Below are 16331 nucleotides of genomic sequence, written 5' to 3' on the forward strand. Positions count from 1 at the left end.
AGATGTTGACCTGAGCCCTCTAGGTCACGTGCCATCGGCAGCTTAGAGGAAATTCAGAATCTACATTGCTCGTGGCTCATCATTTTAACCTTGGATTTCTACCCACCAGGAACCAGCAGAACCCCAGTTTTGGTCAGTTCTGTTCTGTTGATGGGAAACACAATATGATCTGATTTCGTATGTCCCCAAGAGTTATTTTAGGAATCTACAAATGTAAATGTTTCCTTAGCTATAAACACATTCACCACCAGCCATAAGTGAATCAACCATGCAGGAGCCGGCAGCCACTGCACAATTCTTTTACTAAGACAGAAAAGATATTAGATATTTTTCAATTGAATGTGAAAATGTCTACATTCCCAAATTAATTTCTCCTATAAACATGCTCAGTAAGGCCATAGCACAGTAATAATTAAATACAGTTCATGGAGAAACGTCTCTTTGTGGCAAGCAGCGATTAAGAGAAAACCAGGAAATACATTTAAAATCAATTTTTATAGCTAGGAAGATAATAATTTAAAATAATTATGAGCTATTCTATGATTAAATTCCATCTCTAAATTTACTTCGCAGACTTATATCTGATATTATCAAAGTAGATATTGGGTGTTGCTTTTTCTCCCCAACCAGTTAAATCTATAAATATACAATCAAGAGTTACTTGAAGATGATAGGTTTCTTTTCTCTCACAAACATGTTTCTTTAACAAAACAATGAATCTCTGGGGTCACAACTGTTTTAATTTCATTTCTACTCACTTCATTGTGTCTACCTCTATGGTCTTAGCGGGAATGCTGGAGGCTCAGTCCCTGCTCGGTCTGTAACACAGGCTATTAATAAGGTCATTTTCTTCCTTTTAATGGCTCTCAAATGAGTTTTTACATGAACAAAACACCTAGTTATACCAAGTCCCTTAGGTTCTGAGAGGCCTCGCCTGCAGGCAGGGCTTCCGTATTTCAAATGCAGTCATCACGGCATCCCGGTTGTCATCTTCCAGATTTAAAGCTTTGCAGTATAAAGTCCTAACTGTAGTAAAATGCCACTTGCTCTGTATTTGGCTATTGGACAAAGCTTTGATAGGAACAGCCCATGAATTTACCCAACTTTGGAAGCCCACAGAGGAAGACCTGTTCATTCCATTTTAACGGAATCTGTGGCTCAGACGGTAAACATCTCACGTTCCCGTTGACAAAGAGAGACTCACACAGAACTATCATGTGCTCTCTTCCACTGCTCCCACCACCTCCCTCTTATGCAAAACTGATGAGCTTCTACATTGTAGGCATTTTTACCTGGCATGCGCCAAATTCTGAAGTCGGTTCTGTGAGGGGAACACAGCTCAGTGAGCTCTGAGAGCCCACCGTTGCTGACTCCCTGGCTTCAGTGGCGCCTGCCTGACTTTTATAGGAAATCCAGCTTCATCATTTTAATCCAAGTAGACCATCAGTTGGTTTCATAGTCTTCATCCTCTTCTCAACCTCATTTTATCAGACCGTCAAATGCAGCATACATGTGTGTGTGTGTGTCAATGTACGTGATGTATGTTTATGTGCATGTTCAGATGTGTAGGGTAAGTTATATGTTTCATGGGCATGAAAGATATCCAAGAGCAAATATCTCACTTTAGAACCCCTTTTCCTAATGCAAGTCCTATCTTCTTGCAGGACTGTCCAAAAGAACATTTGCTGATAGTCTTGTTCAGTGTCTTAACTGGTCTGTAGGAAATCACTTGCCCAGTATGATCAATGAACGTGTGAAATACACCTACTGCAAAGGGGCAGTAAATTAAATTCTATTATGTTTTATTTATATTTAATTGTCATATGTGATTGTGTGTGCTATACAGAATGTGAGTGATGAACAATACATTGAATTATTATATAAGCTATAGTAGTAGGCATAGTACCAGACAGCTGATAAAAGAAAGGTTAATGTATATGAAAAAGGTGGACCTGGGTTTTACATGAAAATAGTTATTCTTTTCTTTGTTATTATCAAGTTTCCCTGCATGGTTATATATGTGCTATGAATACAAAATTTGGGAAATTCTTAGGAACTTTTCCACATCTTTAAAACTAAAAATAAATATCAGTTTCTCTCTTGGAAAGAAGAAGCTCTTCCAATTTTAAATGGAAATTTGTTTTCATGGGTTTTTAAATGGTTATCTAAATATACATTTTAGTGAAGGTGAGCTCTACATTAAAATATGACTATATTATAATTTATGTCATATATCCCAAACTGGTAAAGTTGTTATTTTAAAATCCTTTTGGAGTCAACTTTTCAGATGGTGGAAAAATGGCTCCCTTTTTAAGAAGCAAGGGCGATCATATTTTGAATTTTAGATTTTGAGCTTATGAAGCACAAAATGATCATTGGTTTCCAGAAGCATTCATTATTCATAGCTAATTGAGTGGAAATGGAAAACATATGAAAGCTAGCATTATTTTGTATGATTGGGCACTCTGAGCACACTGAAGACTTTCCCATAAGAAGAAACGACGGTAAGGATGTTGAGCGTGACGGCATGTCTCCTTCTTTTGCTAGCACTGGCTCACGGAACTGGAAATTTTAGCCATGGTTTTTGCAGCTGCCATTCATGATTTTGAGCACACGGGAACAACAAACAACTTCCACATTCAGACGCGGTAAGTGCCATGAAGTCTTAATTTCAACAAGTTCAAATTTATTTTTTCTCAAAAAAAGAGGGCATAGAAGGTGGCCATGGTCCAACTACCTACCTGTCTTTATAAAACCCATTGCCATGAACTATGAATATATGCCAATTCATTTATTTTATGTGTTTTATTTATTCTTAAAAGATGTTTAGAACAAGTAGATTTTTACTAAGAATGGGTTTAATGACTTTTAGCAATAATTCTTAAGACTTGACAACTTCAATCAATCTGCTGCTGTTTTTGAAAACCCACCCGTTTTGCCTGAGGATTTAACAGGTTAAAATACATAGGTGTCTATCAGATGAGTTCTCTCTGCCAAGGCTTAGCCTGAGCAGTCACATATGTCAGATTTTATCCACCGAGACACCTCACATAATGGATTGTCTCAGGCACTGGCTTATGTAATTGTAGATTAGAGGGTAGACAAGTTTGTTTCTTAAGAAATCAGGAGAGTGAAGAAATCTCATTCCAGGGCAGCGTGAAGTGCTCAATAAAATTGAAAAATAAGATGCTTTAATGATGGTTATAATGACACTTACTCAAACCAAAGTACTAGAGTGGACATGTATCGTAATATCCTCCTAAAGTTCCTATAATAAATACCAAATGGATGGTTTAAGCAACGAACAATTCCTTTCTTACAGTTCTGGAGGCTGGAAGTCGAAGATTAAGGTGTCAGTGGCTTGTTTTCTTCTAGGTCCCCGCCCCCACCCCTGGCTTGTGGACAGCAACCCCCTTGTGTCTTTTCTCTCTGCATATGCTCGTCTGGTGCTCCTTTCTCCTCATATGAGGGCACCGTTCATCCGAACTTGGTCTCCCACTTTCATAGCATCATTTTACCTCATTTATGTCCATCTGGATCAAATACAGCCACACCTGGGAGCACAGCTTCAACATATGAATCCAGCGGGTTTGAAGTGCAGAGCTCAATCTATAAAAGGAAGGTACCCTAAACTCTTTATGGTTAAACAAAGATATCAATGCCCGAGAGGTAGACTTTAGTTCAGGACAAATCAGGATGCAACTCACTTTCTATCTGTGAAATCCTAACATTTCTGTGTTTAATCAGCCATGATTGCTTAATGAGGAAATACCACCTGCATCTCTCTGGGAAACTATAGAACTTCTCTGCTGAGAGAATGCTAAGTCTTGTTTTTTATGCTTTATTGGCACCAGGTGGTGGTGGTGCAGGCCTTTAATCCTAGCACTGGCCCTCAGGACCAATGGCAAGAGGACCTCTGAGTTCAAGGCTAGCCTGGTCTACAGAGTGAGTTCCGAGGCAGCCAGGGCTACACAGAGAAACCATGTATTGAAACAAAACATAACAAAAGCAGACAAATAAAAAATGCTTTATCGGCATATGTTAATCGTGGATAATAATGATTTTCATTATGGTAGCTTCATAAATGCATATAACGCTTTTAACTGAATTTGTCCCTTTTCTTATGTGCCTCCCACCCTTCTCAATGTCTTTGCTCCTCCCATTAAGCACCACTTCGACTTTATCTCCTTTTGTGTACATGTTTGTGACCCAATGAGTTTCAGTACACTTCATGCAGGAACTTGATTGAAGAGTTGTTTAGAGGAGTGTGGACTTTACCAATGAGTACATCTGAGTAAAATATCTCTCCCTATTCTATCAAACACTAACTGTGCATAAAGCCATAGGCAGAAGTGGGGCCCAATGAGCCTCTCCCATGACATGGTGTTAAGGTATCGACAGGCCCAGTCTTGTGAGACTCTTGTGCAGGCTGTCACAGCGCTGAATATTTAACATGCAATGGTCATATGATGCCCAGAGGACAGTTTAGCTCACCACTCCTTTGCTTCCAGTTCTTATATTCCCTCTATTCCTTCTTCTGGATGAGATTCTCTGATATCATCACCTATGAGGGTGATATAGGTGTTCCACTTATGGTTGTGATATACCTGGTCCCTCTGTGGATGAGTAGTCAATGGTTACTCTCATAGCTGTGATCTGTTGTGTATCTCTGCGGGAACCAAAACCCACTGCATAAAAGCCTTTATTACCAAGGATGACAGCAACACTAACCTATGGTCAGGAACAAAGTTGTTTATTTAGTGATATTTCTTTTTTATTTTAATAAATAAGGCTTGCCTGAAGGTTAGTGAAAAGTAGGTACACTAGTCAGTCACGCAGGTCAGGCAGTGGTAGTGCTTGCCTTTAATCCAAGCACTAGAGAAGAATGTAAGGCAGGATGAGACAGGAACTCCCTGTCTTTAAATCCAAAGATTTCAAAGAGGTAAGAGCTCTCTCTCTAGTGGCTTGGCTGTTTTTGCTTTTCTGATCTTCAAGATGACCCCCAATATCTGTCTCTGGGTTTTATATTTGTGTTACTTTTTTAGAAGGCAAGCTAACGGGCCTATTGTGCTCCTTATGCAAAAGCTATGCTAGTAGCTTCCCTACTCAGTCCTGGACTTTTGATCAGGTTTATAGTACTAAACATGAATTTCCATGAGACAGTGGACCACAAATCCAATCAGGAAGCAGTTTATTATCTCCATAAAACACAAGCCATATTACACCAATGAGCACATCTTGCATATCTGATTGGTAATGTGTCTACAGGATCAATAAAAGAGAGAGACCACTGGTAAGAGTCCTCCAGCAACAAGCATGGCATCCTCTGGCACTATGAAGGCTATCCTTCTAGTGAGGAAGCAGCCCAGCCAGCTCTGACTTTAATTCTGTGTCTGAGACTAGAGTGCATGATGTCTTACTTAAGCAATACATTCTTACCATCTAGTTCTGGTGGGAAACCAACAGTGGAGGTAATTGCCTGATTTTTGGGGGGGTGGGGTAGGGGATTGTATAAAACTCCCTGTTTACACCTCTTTTGAAGGTACTCTCTGCTTGAATTTCATTTAATAACATAACGTCTGGAAGCAGCTTTATGTACCCATAGCGGTACCTCCATTCAAATTCTATTTTATTTCCAATTAGTTCATTAAGTATCAACTTTCTATATGACCTTTTCATATATAGTTTTACCTGACCCTTCTTCCCTTACTTTCCCCAAATACTTTGACCCACGTCCACCTTAACCCTATCCATTCCCCAGTATCCCTCTTTCCACGTGATCACATGTGGTTATTTTGGTTTGCTTGTTTTGCTTTGATAAACCATTTCTTAGAACAATTTTAGATGTATAGAAAAGCTGATCATGGGTCACAAAGCTTCTGGACGCTTAGCTCAGCTGCCCTATAGATTTGCCTGGCAATCAGAACCAAAGCAGATGCCTTGCCTTGTTATGAAGCTCTAATTATGCTTAATAAGCTGATATTAATATGCTACTAATTTAAGCTCTTACTTTATTTTAGGGTTCAGACTTTTTTTGATTATAATTTCTATGGATTTTCATAAGTGTTTAATGTACCCCACTGTAGTTTTGGTGATTTGAGCATCCCTTCTTCTTTGCTTATTTCTCTTCTTGTTTTACCATTGGGAACACATATCTTTTAAAGATTGGGCTAGTTTTGCCTTTTCCAAAATGTCATGTCATGTTAAAAGTAGACAGTATGTACCCTAGGCTTGTTTTTGTCCCACTGAGCAACATATGTTAAAAGTCCCTCCATGCTTTCTGGTGTCTTGATAACTCATTTTCAATCTTGATATCTGAATAATATTGTACTGTATGGTCCCACCAATTATGGTGGGACCAGAAGAATTTTGGCCTGCTAAATTTTAGCACTTATAAACAGAGCTGCCATGACATAAATATGCTAGTTTTTATGTGATTGGTTCATTTAGGCTTTTAACAAAAATATTTTAACAATTAATATTTCAGATATAAGGCATTATTGGGGAATAGGCACAGTTTATTACAACATTAGGCATTGTAAAACATAATGACTGCCTAAGATGACTGAAGTTCAACTTACAGATCCTCTGGTTTACATTCCATGATATATTGAGAAAACTAAGGTCACTGGGACGAAGCGACATAGGAAAATACACACAGGCGGTGGATGGAAATACTGAGATTGAGAAGTTGAGAAGAGGGGCAGAATCAGTCTGTGACTAGCACAAGGGACACACAAAGGGTTGGCCCAAGTAGAATGGAAATTGATGAACAGAAGAAGTGGAAACTCAGTGAAAATCTGATGACGACATTATATCTATCCTTGGACTCATGTTCCCAAGAATGATGTAGAAACAGGGGAAAAGAACCTTGGAATCTGGTTATAAAGCAGGCATGTTATTAACTTCTTTTGCAACACAAGAACACCTTTCCTTTTATTCTGTCATGAGTCAAAGGAGAAGAAGAGCGTCCGTATCAAGGTTGCTTTTTGAGGACGTTCTGTACCCGCAGAATCCATAACAAGGAGCGGTTCTATAGAGAGAGGTCCTTATGGAGCTGGGCTTTGCATAGGCAAACAGTTCCAGTGGTTGGTGAAGGAAGCAAGTGCCCTGTATCCAGAGAACAACACTTGCCCTTCCTGATCGGAGCAGTGAAGACCAAGCTGGTTTCTCCTGTGCTGCATCAGGACATCCCATGTAGCTTCCTTTCCACTCATCATCCACAGCAGGGTGAAGAAGTCTATCTCACTTAAGTATTGGGTTTAGAGGAGGAGGAGGAAGCAAAGGAATTAGGTGAGGGAGAGAAGGAGGCCATGTAGGGAAGGGAGAAGGAAAGGGATGATGACAGAAGGCATTAGGGTTTTACTCATTTATAGCAAATAGTAAAGATGAGCATAGTCTTCTGTTTTACTGCTTTTCTTAATAAATTGTCTACCAGTATCAATTATTTAATGATGTCATTCTACATGAACTTGAAAGTTCTAGTAAAACATTATTTCAATGACAAAATTATGCAACAGTATAACATTTTAAGTTCATGGTATTACCTTCTCCTTGCCAAAAGAGAAACAAGGTCAAATGTCACCAATAACATTAATTCTGTTTTGCTTTATAGCGTTCATGCTATTTGGATTTGGAGGGCTTTTCTAATATGGAGACATTTACCATATAAACAAAATGTCTGAGAATGATTTAAAACACAGGGCAAGGCTGATTTGAGTTCCGTAAAGCTATTATAACGCACAAAATCCTTAAAAGTGTAAATAAATGGAATTAATTTTCCCTTTGTGAATAGCAAATGCTAAGCGACATGTTACCATGGATACGACATGTTGCTTAGAGTCTTGTTCTTTTCTTAGCAGTAAAAGACCATCAAATATTAAGACCATGCTGTACTCTCAGCGAGCTTTTTGGATTTATGATAGAAGCCAAACATATTTTGCTATGCTAAATCTGGTTCAAAAACACACTTTTGCTTGTTTCTCAGAGAGGAAGTGATACTCATTGTCACATTATATAGTAACCTTAAAAATCCTGCTATAGATATATCAGGGTCCACGTGATATAACTGAGATTATTGGAAAATCATAGTTTTTCCTATAATCAGCAAACTTCTGGAAATACATGTGGTATTTTGTTCAGTTAATATTCATTCAATTATCCCTTAAATGCAGATTACATGTGTCCTTCCTTTGTGTTGAACTATCATTGATAGTTAAGTGAGTTTTGGTTGTGAGATTGCTAGAAGTTATATAACGTTAGTAAGATGCACACACACACACACACCACACACACACACACCACACACACACACACCACAGTTTCAGCTTATGACAATGCAGGATGCATAAAAGCATGTGATTTGATATAGTAGCTGATAGAACAGTTCACTTATGCCTACTTAACAAAACAAAAGGCTTGCTTTATCTGACAGACTATTAGATAATGCTCTTGAATACACTGCTTACAAGGGGTGTCAGATTTTTTTTGTTTCTTCTTTTAAAAATACTGTGTCTTCATAATGCAGACAACATGCTTCTATGGTCTACATAGCAAATGGTTACTCAGGGAAGCAAATCATCTTACACAGTTACCCATCTTGTTGTATTGTTTTAGTGACAACATTGGTTCTTTGTTTTCTTCTTATCTGCTCATCAGGAAACATTCAGTAACAAGTGAGGGCCAGGTTGTGACTAGAACTTGATCCATCAAAAAGCCAAAGACAGTCCATTTTGTGCAACACAGTTTCTTACCACGGTGTCTTAGTAGGCCTTCTATAACAGTGCTAAAACACTATGATCAGAAACAGCTTGGGAAAGAAAAGGGTTATCTCAGCCTACAACCCTCAGCTTGCACCATTTCACTGAGGGAAGTCGGAGCAGGAACTCAGAGTAGGAACCTGGAGGCAGGAACTGAAGCAGAGGCGGCCATGGAGGATGCTGCTTACTAGCTTGCTCAGCCTGCTTTCTTACACAACTCAGGACCACCCACCAAAAGCCGAGCCCTCCTGGGCCAATCGTTTATTAAGAAAATGGCCCATGGGTTTGCCCACAGGCCAGCATTATGGAATCATTTCCCACTTGGAAGTCCTTCTTTGCAATTAGTCTAGCTTATGTCAAGCTGACCTGAAACCAACCGACACACATATTAAATACATCTAGGTAGAAAAGGGGATGCAGGAGATGCTGGGCTCTAGGAGCCGAAGAGTAGTGGAGGTGCTGTGGACTTTCCCTTTCTCTTCCTCTTATCACTGCTGCTTGCGTCTGCTGTGCCAGCATGTCTGGTTGACTCAGCAACTGAAGATGCTGCAAACAAGGTTTTTGCTTCCAGTCCGTATTGGGCATTCTAGGAGAAGAGAATGAAGAAGCCAAGACTCCACTTTACAGAACTGAGAACACTTGCAACTGGTCCATTAGGCTAGAATGTCAAGTCTCTCCAGGCAATTTGAAGTATTTTTATTAGTTTGGAGTGTATAGGCAGGTGAGAAGTAAATGCCTCTTGATGAACGCAACAGCTGAAGAGTAAAATGTCTGCTATAAACATGTGTTGGAAACAACTTTCTCCATTTTAATTTGCAGCGAGTGCATCTGCAATATTCAATTTAATCACAGAAATGTGTGGGAGAAAGTGGTTTCCGTCACACTCTTTACCCCCTACCCGAAGTAAATTGGGGTCAAATGAATGAAGATGTAATTGACTACTTGAAGTAGTGCAAAAAGAGGCTGGTCATTTACAGACTGAATAAGAACGAGCTACAGCTTTTCTCTTAGCTATTTAGATTATATTACAGATATTAGCATTTTAAATGGAAAGGAAAGGGCATATAGACATTTAAACTATGATAATTAAAGGGAAAATTAGCATCGTGACCAATTATCCCAGGTATGCAAGCTATCTCTGATTCAACATCTGAAATTCAATCCATAATTTAAAGAAGAAATGGTACCATGCCAAGATATGCAGAAAAATATTTGACAAAATCCAATTTTTATTTATGGTCCAAATTCAATAAACTAGAAAGAGTTGGCAGTGTCCTCAATTTGATAAAGAATATTTCCTGGTGTGGAGTGGTAGCCACAGGATGCTGAGGGGACGGTTAGGAGATGTTGGTCCAGGGACTTACAGTCTCGCCTAGATGAGGAATAAGCCAACACGGAGAATTAGATAACATACGGGCTACCAAGAACTGCAATGTATCACATTGTGAAAAATGACCAAGGGTAGACTTAGTATTTTATAGAAATGTTAAGTATATAAACGAATATATAATAGTAATCATTCTAGCCACTGCACAATGCCTTGTTTCAAAAGGTCACAATGTAGCAAAACTTCGCATTTTTCTTCCTTTTTCCATTTGTAACTAAATTGGAATGCTACTTTTGGGTATATATCCAAAGGATGCTCAATCATACCACAAGGACATGTGCTCAGCTATGTTCATAGCAGCATTGTTTGTCATAGTCAGAACCTGGAAACAACCTAAATGCCCCTCAACTGAAGAATGGATAAGAAAAATGTGGTATATTTACACAATGGAAAAAAATAATGACATCTTGAAATTTGCAGGCATATGGATGGATCTAGGCAACATCATATTGAGTGAAGTAACCTAGACCCAGAAAGATAAATATCGTATGACCTCACTCATAAGTGTCTTTTAGATATAAATAAAAGAAAAACCAACCTACAATTCATAATCTCAGACAACAATGAAGACCCTAAAAGAGACACAACTGTCACCCACATTCAGAGGGTCTACTTTGGTCATAGGCGGAAACCCCAGCTGTCATTCTGGAGTTGGTGAGCTCCCTCTTGCTCAGGTCAGCTGTTTCTGTGGGTTCTCCCGTCATGGTCTTGACCCCTTTGCTCATCTTATCCCTCCTCCTTCTCCACAACTGGACTCCAGGAGCTCGGCCCAGTGCTTAGCTGAGGATCACCGCACCTGCTTTCGTCAGTTACTGGATGAAGGTTCTATGGTGACAATTAAGGTGGTCATCAGTCTGCTTACAGGGGAAGGGCAGTTCAGGTGTCCTCTCCACAAATAAAAAAATATATATACAGTTTAAAAAACATAGTTATTTTTTAAAGGTAGCTTAACATGATTTTCTGTGTCCAATAATAAGATTCTAACTGATGACTTAAATTTGATTATTAAGTATTAAAATCTCAGAGTCTGAAGACATTCTTTGGATGTTTGCTCTCGATTCCCAGGTCAGACGTTGCCATTCTGTACAATGATCGCTCAGTGCTTGAGAATCACCACGTGAGTGCAGCCTATCGGCTTATGCAAGAGGAGGAAATGAACATCTTTGTAAATTTATCGAAGGATGACTGGAGGTGAGTGTCAGAGGAAACCCAAGGGTGTTGAACCCCAAGGACAAGGTTTTTAAGTTGTTAGTAAAGTGAGGAAGACAGGTGGAATAAAACCCCCAAGACTTAGCAATAGCAGTTATGAGTTGGCAAGAAATACTGTGGCCTGAAAATGGAAAACAACTCATTTTTAGGGAACAGATTAAGTGGTGTGGTTATTATCGAATCATAAGTGTCAATGATTAAGATAATGTCTAGCTTTTGTGAGTATGATGGCGTTGATAAGGCCACGGCTCTGTGTTCGGAATTTTTAGAAAAAATAGTGTGTGAAATTACCTGGCATGAGTGAGAAGCAAACATGGAACACACAACACACCAGCTTAGGAGTTTATTAGAGGGGCCGTGTACAGGAAGTCAGTGGAGAGAGAGAGAGAGACAGAGACAGAGACAGACAGAGACAGACAGAGAGAGACAGAAAGAGAGACAGAGAGGAGAGACAGAGACGGGGGAAGGGGAGATGGCGCGTTCAGCTTTTAAAAGTTGCTTAGCGCATGCGCACAGGGGGTTAACAGTGACTACCTCATACGCAGATGACGTATGCGTTTAAGGGCTTAGCTGAGTCATATGTGAATGATGTGATCCACGTCGCACATGGGTAACGGGTCCTTTAACATCCCTGGGGGACCAATAGGCACTTCTGCCTGAGGGCTTGTCTGCACATGCGTGGCCCCTAGAATCCAGAAGTACCAGCCTTAGTGGCTGAAATCATTACAGTGTGACCCTAGATATTTGTGGAAATGTCGCACTCCAAGGTAAGGAGGAGTCAAATGAACCGTTCTCCTTTCGATGCCTCTGCAGGGATCTTCGGAACTTAGTGATTGAAATGGTGTTATCTACAGACATGTCAGGCCATTTCCAGCAAATTAAAAACATAAGAAACAGCTTGCAGCAGCCTGAAGGGTAGGTTACTGTCTGGTGTCATGTTCAAGGTCTGGGGGCTGGGACTTAGAAAACAGTTGGTGATTGTTTAGTTCTGGTAATATGAACATGTCTTTGGTTTGGCAGGATTGACAAAGCCAAAACCATGTCCCTGATACTCCACGCAGCCGACATCAGCCACCCAGCCAAAACTTGGAAGCTGCATTACAGGTGGACCATGGCCCTCATGGAGGAGTTCTTCCTGCAGGTGCCTTCTCTCTCTGGTTTGAGAACAGCAACTGTGAATATTGACGTGATTGTTTTTTTTTTTTTAACAGAACCCAGCGCTTCTGACTTATATTTTCAATAAGCCAGGGCACATAGTTAAGGTGCTTGGGAGAGTTCAGTACTGTTTTAGGGAAATACATTAGATTACCCAAAATAGTACCAAATGTCTCTTAAAGAAAGTAACGTCTTAGATATGAGAGCGTGGCAGTATGGAAAGAAAGGAATAGAGAAACAGGTTAGAATCATTATGTTATTAAGAGGTAAGTTTGGGATTAGAGACAGCAAACAACCTGCCCATGGAAGGAGCAAAGGAGGACACCCAACCATCTACGTATATCTTCTCTAAATTCTAACGCAGCGCGCAGCTGCAAAGGAGGCGGAGGAAAATGAGGCTGCTCAGACGCACGCCTAACGGAAACCAGCACAAGCCTGGAAGAGGCGAGCCCTGCTCTCCGCCGCAGGCATGTTCCAGTTGTCTCTTGTGTGGTGCCCTGTTCTAACATCGCCAAACCCAAAGTTGGGATGCTACCTAAACTATAGACTGATGCTAACAATTCAGTTGCCTTACATTCCACAAGTTAAGCGCTCAGTCTTCCCAAAGACAGGCCCCACTTTAGACTTCAGCCCCGGGGTGGGGGTGGGGAGGCTACTGACTAGCTAGTTACAAATTCAGTTCTTATAATCTTTTCTAGAGTTGGTAATGGAGTTTTGTTGGCCCATAGAACTGGCTGTTCTTCCAGAGGAAATGTACCTGGGTTCAATTCCGAGCATCCACCTGGCTGCTCACAACATCTGTACCTCCAGTACCAGGGACTCTGACATCCTTTTCTGGCTTCTGTGGGCACCAGGCACACATGTAGGCAAACCACCCATACTCATAAAAGTCATTAATTCTTAAAAAAATGGAAACCCAGGATTAAATGGCTCTAGTTTTTAACTTTAATTTCAATTTCCATTATTTAATTCAGTTGAGAAATATCAATTTTCTCTAGAATTTTAAGGCAGAAATAATGTCAGTTTTACTCAAATTTTTCATGAAAGAGGAAGAAGAAAATTGGCAGTTTATCTCTCATAAAACTTGACAAAGACGTTTCAAATAAGGGAAATTATAACCCATATCAGTCATGATTCCAGATGGGGAAACTCTTAAAATATTAGCAAGTCAAATCCAATAATATTGTAAAAGAATACATAGCATGGCCTGAGCTTGCATGTTGAACATTTCTTTAATCACACTGAACTATATTAAGAGAATAAAAAGGGAAAATCATATTGTCATGTCAATAGATTCACAGAATACATTTGACAAAATCCAATATTTAATTGTCCAAACTCCCATAAAAGTAGTTAGAAAATGTCGCCTAGCCTAGTAAAGGGTCAAAGAGTCATAACTAATGCAATCCTTTGAGGTGAAACACAGAATATTATTATGCTAAGATCAGAGTATCAACTCCATTTTTATTAAATGCTTCATTTGAAGTCCTAATCAGTACAAAGAGGTTCTAAAAGTACATAATGAATGGAGTGGAAAAACAAAGCTTCCCTTATTGTAAAAAGCCAGTAGAACCCACACATGGGGTTGTAGGATCCATCGTAGTGTCCACAAGCAAGGAACAATTTGACAATTAAGTGTAAAACAGAATGCTACTTATGAGAGCATAAAAGAAAACATTAAGGATTATATTTAGCTAAATTCATACAAAACAACTACAAGGAAAACAAGAAAGGCATAGTAAGATACCTTTTAATTATATATGTGTATATATAATAACATATTATATATATATGTGTCTATATATAATTAAAAGGTATTTTACTATAATTACTATATGTGTATATATGCATGTATATGTATGTACAAATGAACAGATAGTCCATGTTAATGAGTTCTGTAGTGTGTTTTATGTGGCTGTGACAAAAATAACAACCCAAAGCAGATTGGGGAGGAAGAAGCTTATTATACCTTAAAAGTTACAACCATTATCAAGGAAATCCAGGGCAGAAATTGAAACAGGATTGCACTGGAACACTGCTTATTACATTGCTCTCTGTGGCTGGCTCAGCTTGAGTGTTAGACAACCCAGAACCACATGACTAGAGGTGACACCACCCACGGTGGGCTGAGTCCCCTCGCATCAGTCATAACTAAGAAATGGCTTCACAGTGTTACCCACCTCCATCTGAGGTTGCCTATGGATCCAGTGGTCCCTCTTATCCTATCCTCGGGGTCTGACGGTGGTCTGAATGGTACTGACTACTCTTGAGGCTCATACCAGGTCTTGGTGCAGAAAGGTTCCCAAGGCTTCTGTACTTCATTCTCTTTGGTTTCCTTTATCTACTGAGAGCTATAAACACCGTTTCAGCTTTAGTGAAATTCAAAGATATAAAGTATTGGACTGACATCTCGCTGATAGCTGTCAGAGCCTTCCTACTCTCTTTGGAAAGCAGAAAAATAATTACTAGCTGTTTGTCACGGCCACGGCCACTCAAAGCTGAAAGTTTGATAGGCTGCACAGGAAGTGCTGAGCCAGGTAAGGGCTCCCAGATGCTGGAGAGCAGACTCTTCATCTGCATTTTAATGGGGCCACTTCTGCTTCAGCACCTGTAGGCTCATCCCCCAGAACACAGTGCCGAGACTCAGGACATCACAGAGAGAGCTACTGGGTAGTTAATGGAGTGTGGCATTTTCTCTTACCACTATCATAAGTCAATTAAAACACTAGAAAATGTATTTATATAATAAGTTATTGATTCTAGAGGTATATTTTTGGTCTTCTAAATACAGTGCTTTCAGTAGAATGCATAGCTTTCAAGAAAAGTATTAAATAGCTGTTATGTAGAATGTCTACAGATTTGACCTTTGACTTCATTTAAATAAGAAGTAGGTATCCCTGCCCTGGGAGAGAATAAGGACTTTTTAAGGGTGGTCAAACTTACACTAAGGTAGCACAATTTCCCTTTGAACACCTCCCCTCCCTGTCTCCCTCAGCAGTACATCATAGTGCCCTGTTCAATTCTTTCATGGTCTGGCTCAGAGGCTCCCTGTTGGCCTGGTACCCAAGACCTTTATTCATTTCCAAAAGTAAATAACACTTTGAAATATTTATAAATAAATTGAATAATTAATGCACCTTAGCATTCTGTGCTCTTAGCAATAGAAATTTTATATTCTAATTTAATTGAGAGGTACAGGAAACAGAAAAACAACATAAAACCCCCAACTCCCTCTACAGGAAGGCCAAGTCTGCATGTAAGTGTCAAAGGCTTATGCCTTAGATAAAAATGTGTCTTTAGCTTTCTTTAAAATGGAGCTTATACAGAGTATGTCAACACAGTGCCTTTTTCAGACCTAAACAATCTTTTTATGTCTTCCAAAGAACGATCTCCTGTAGAAATAGACCTATTGTGTTCTTAAGCTGCAAGCAGTAGCTCCTCGACCACTAACGCCAGCCAATGCAAATATGATACCGTCAATCAAGTACAGTTGTATCTGTAAATACCAAATAAACATCTTTAATATTATGTTTTCCATCAAGTCCATCAGCTGTCTTACTTCTATTTAAGCAATGTTAGTGTTATATTTTAATATAAACTCTTAAAGATACTGCTATTTCATAATTAAACTATTGATGATATTTTGGAATCTTATATCATAAAGATTATATCAAAAAATATATCACTATTTGCAATGGGACAATAATTCTTAGTCAATGACTGGAAAGAGGTTTCAACATGTTCATGCATTCCGAAAAAGCAGTATATGCAAAATCTTTCTTTTTAAAACTTGGTTGAGTGGAATCTAAACAATGAAGGAA

At 39.4% G+C, this 16331-nt stretch overlaps 1 protein-coding gene across 7 annotated transcripts in view; it reads left to right on the plus strand.

Moving 5' to 3' along the window:
* The window catches only part of Pde1a (phosphodiesterase 1A), a 234381-nt gene that overhangs the window by 191054 nt on the left and 26996 nt on the right, over positions 1-16331 (plus strand). For all 7 annotated transcript variants that reach the window (XM_057754705.1, XM_057754704.1, XM_057754706.1 and 4 more), the window contains 4 exons: positions 2548-2648; positions 11212-11337; positions 12169-12270; positions 12376-12496. In XM_057754705.1, the coding sequence (XP_057610688.1) occupies positions 2548-2648; positions 11212-11337; positions 12169-12270; positions 12376-12496 (450 nt within the window). The remainder of the gene's footprint in view (positions 1-2547; positions 2649-11211; positions 11338-12168; positions 12271-12375; positions 12497-16331) is intronic.

Source organism: Chionomys nivalis, chromosome 22 (assembly GCF_950005125.1).
Source record: "Chionomys nivalis chromosome 22, mChiNiv1.1, whole genome shotgun sequence".
NCBI lineage: Eukaryota > Metazoa > Chordata > Mammalia > Rodentia > Cricetidae > Chionomys > Chionomys nivalis.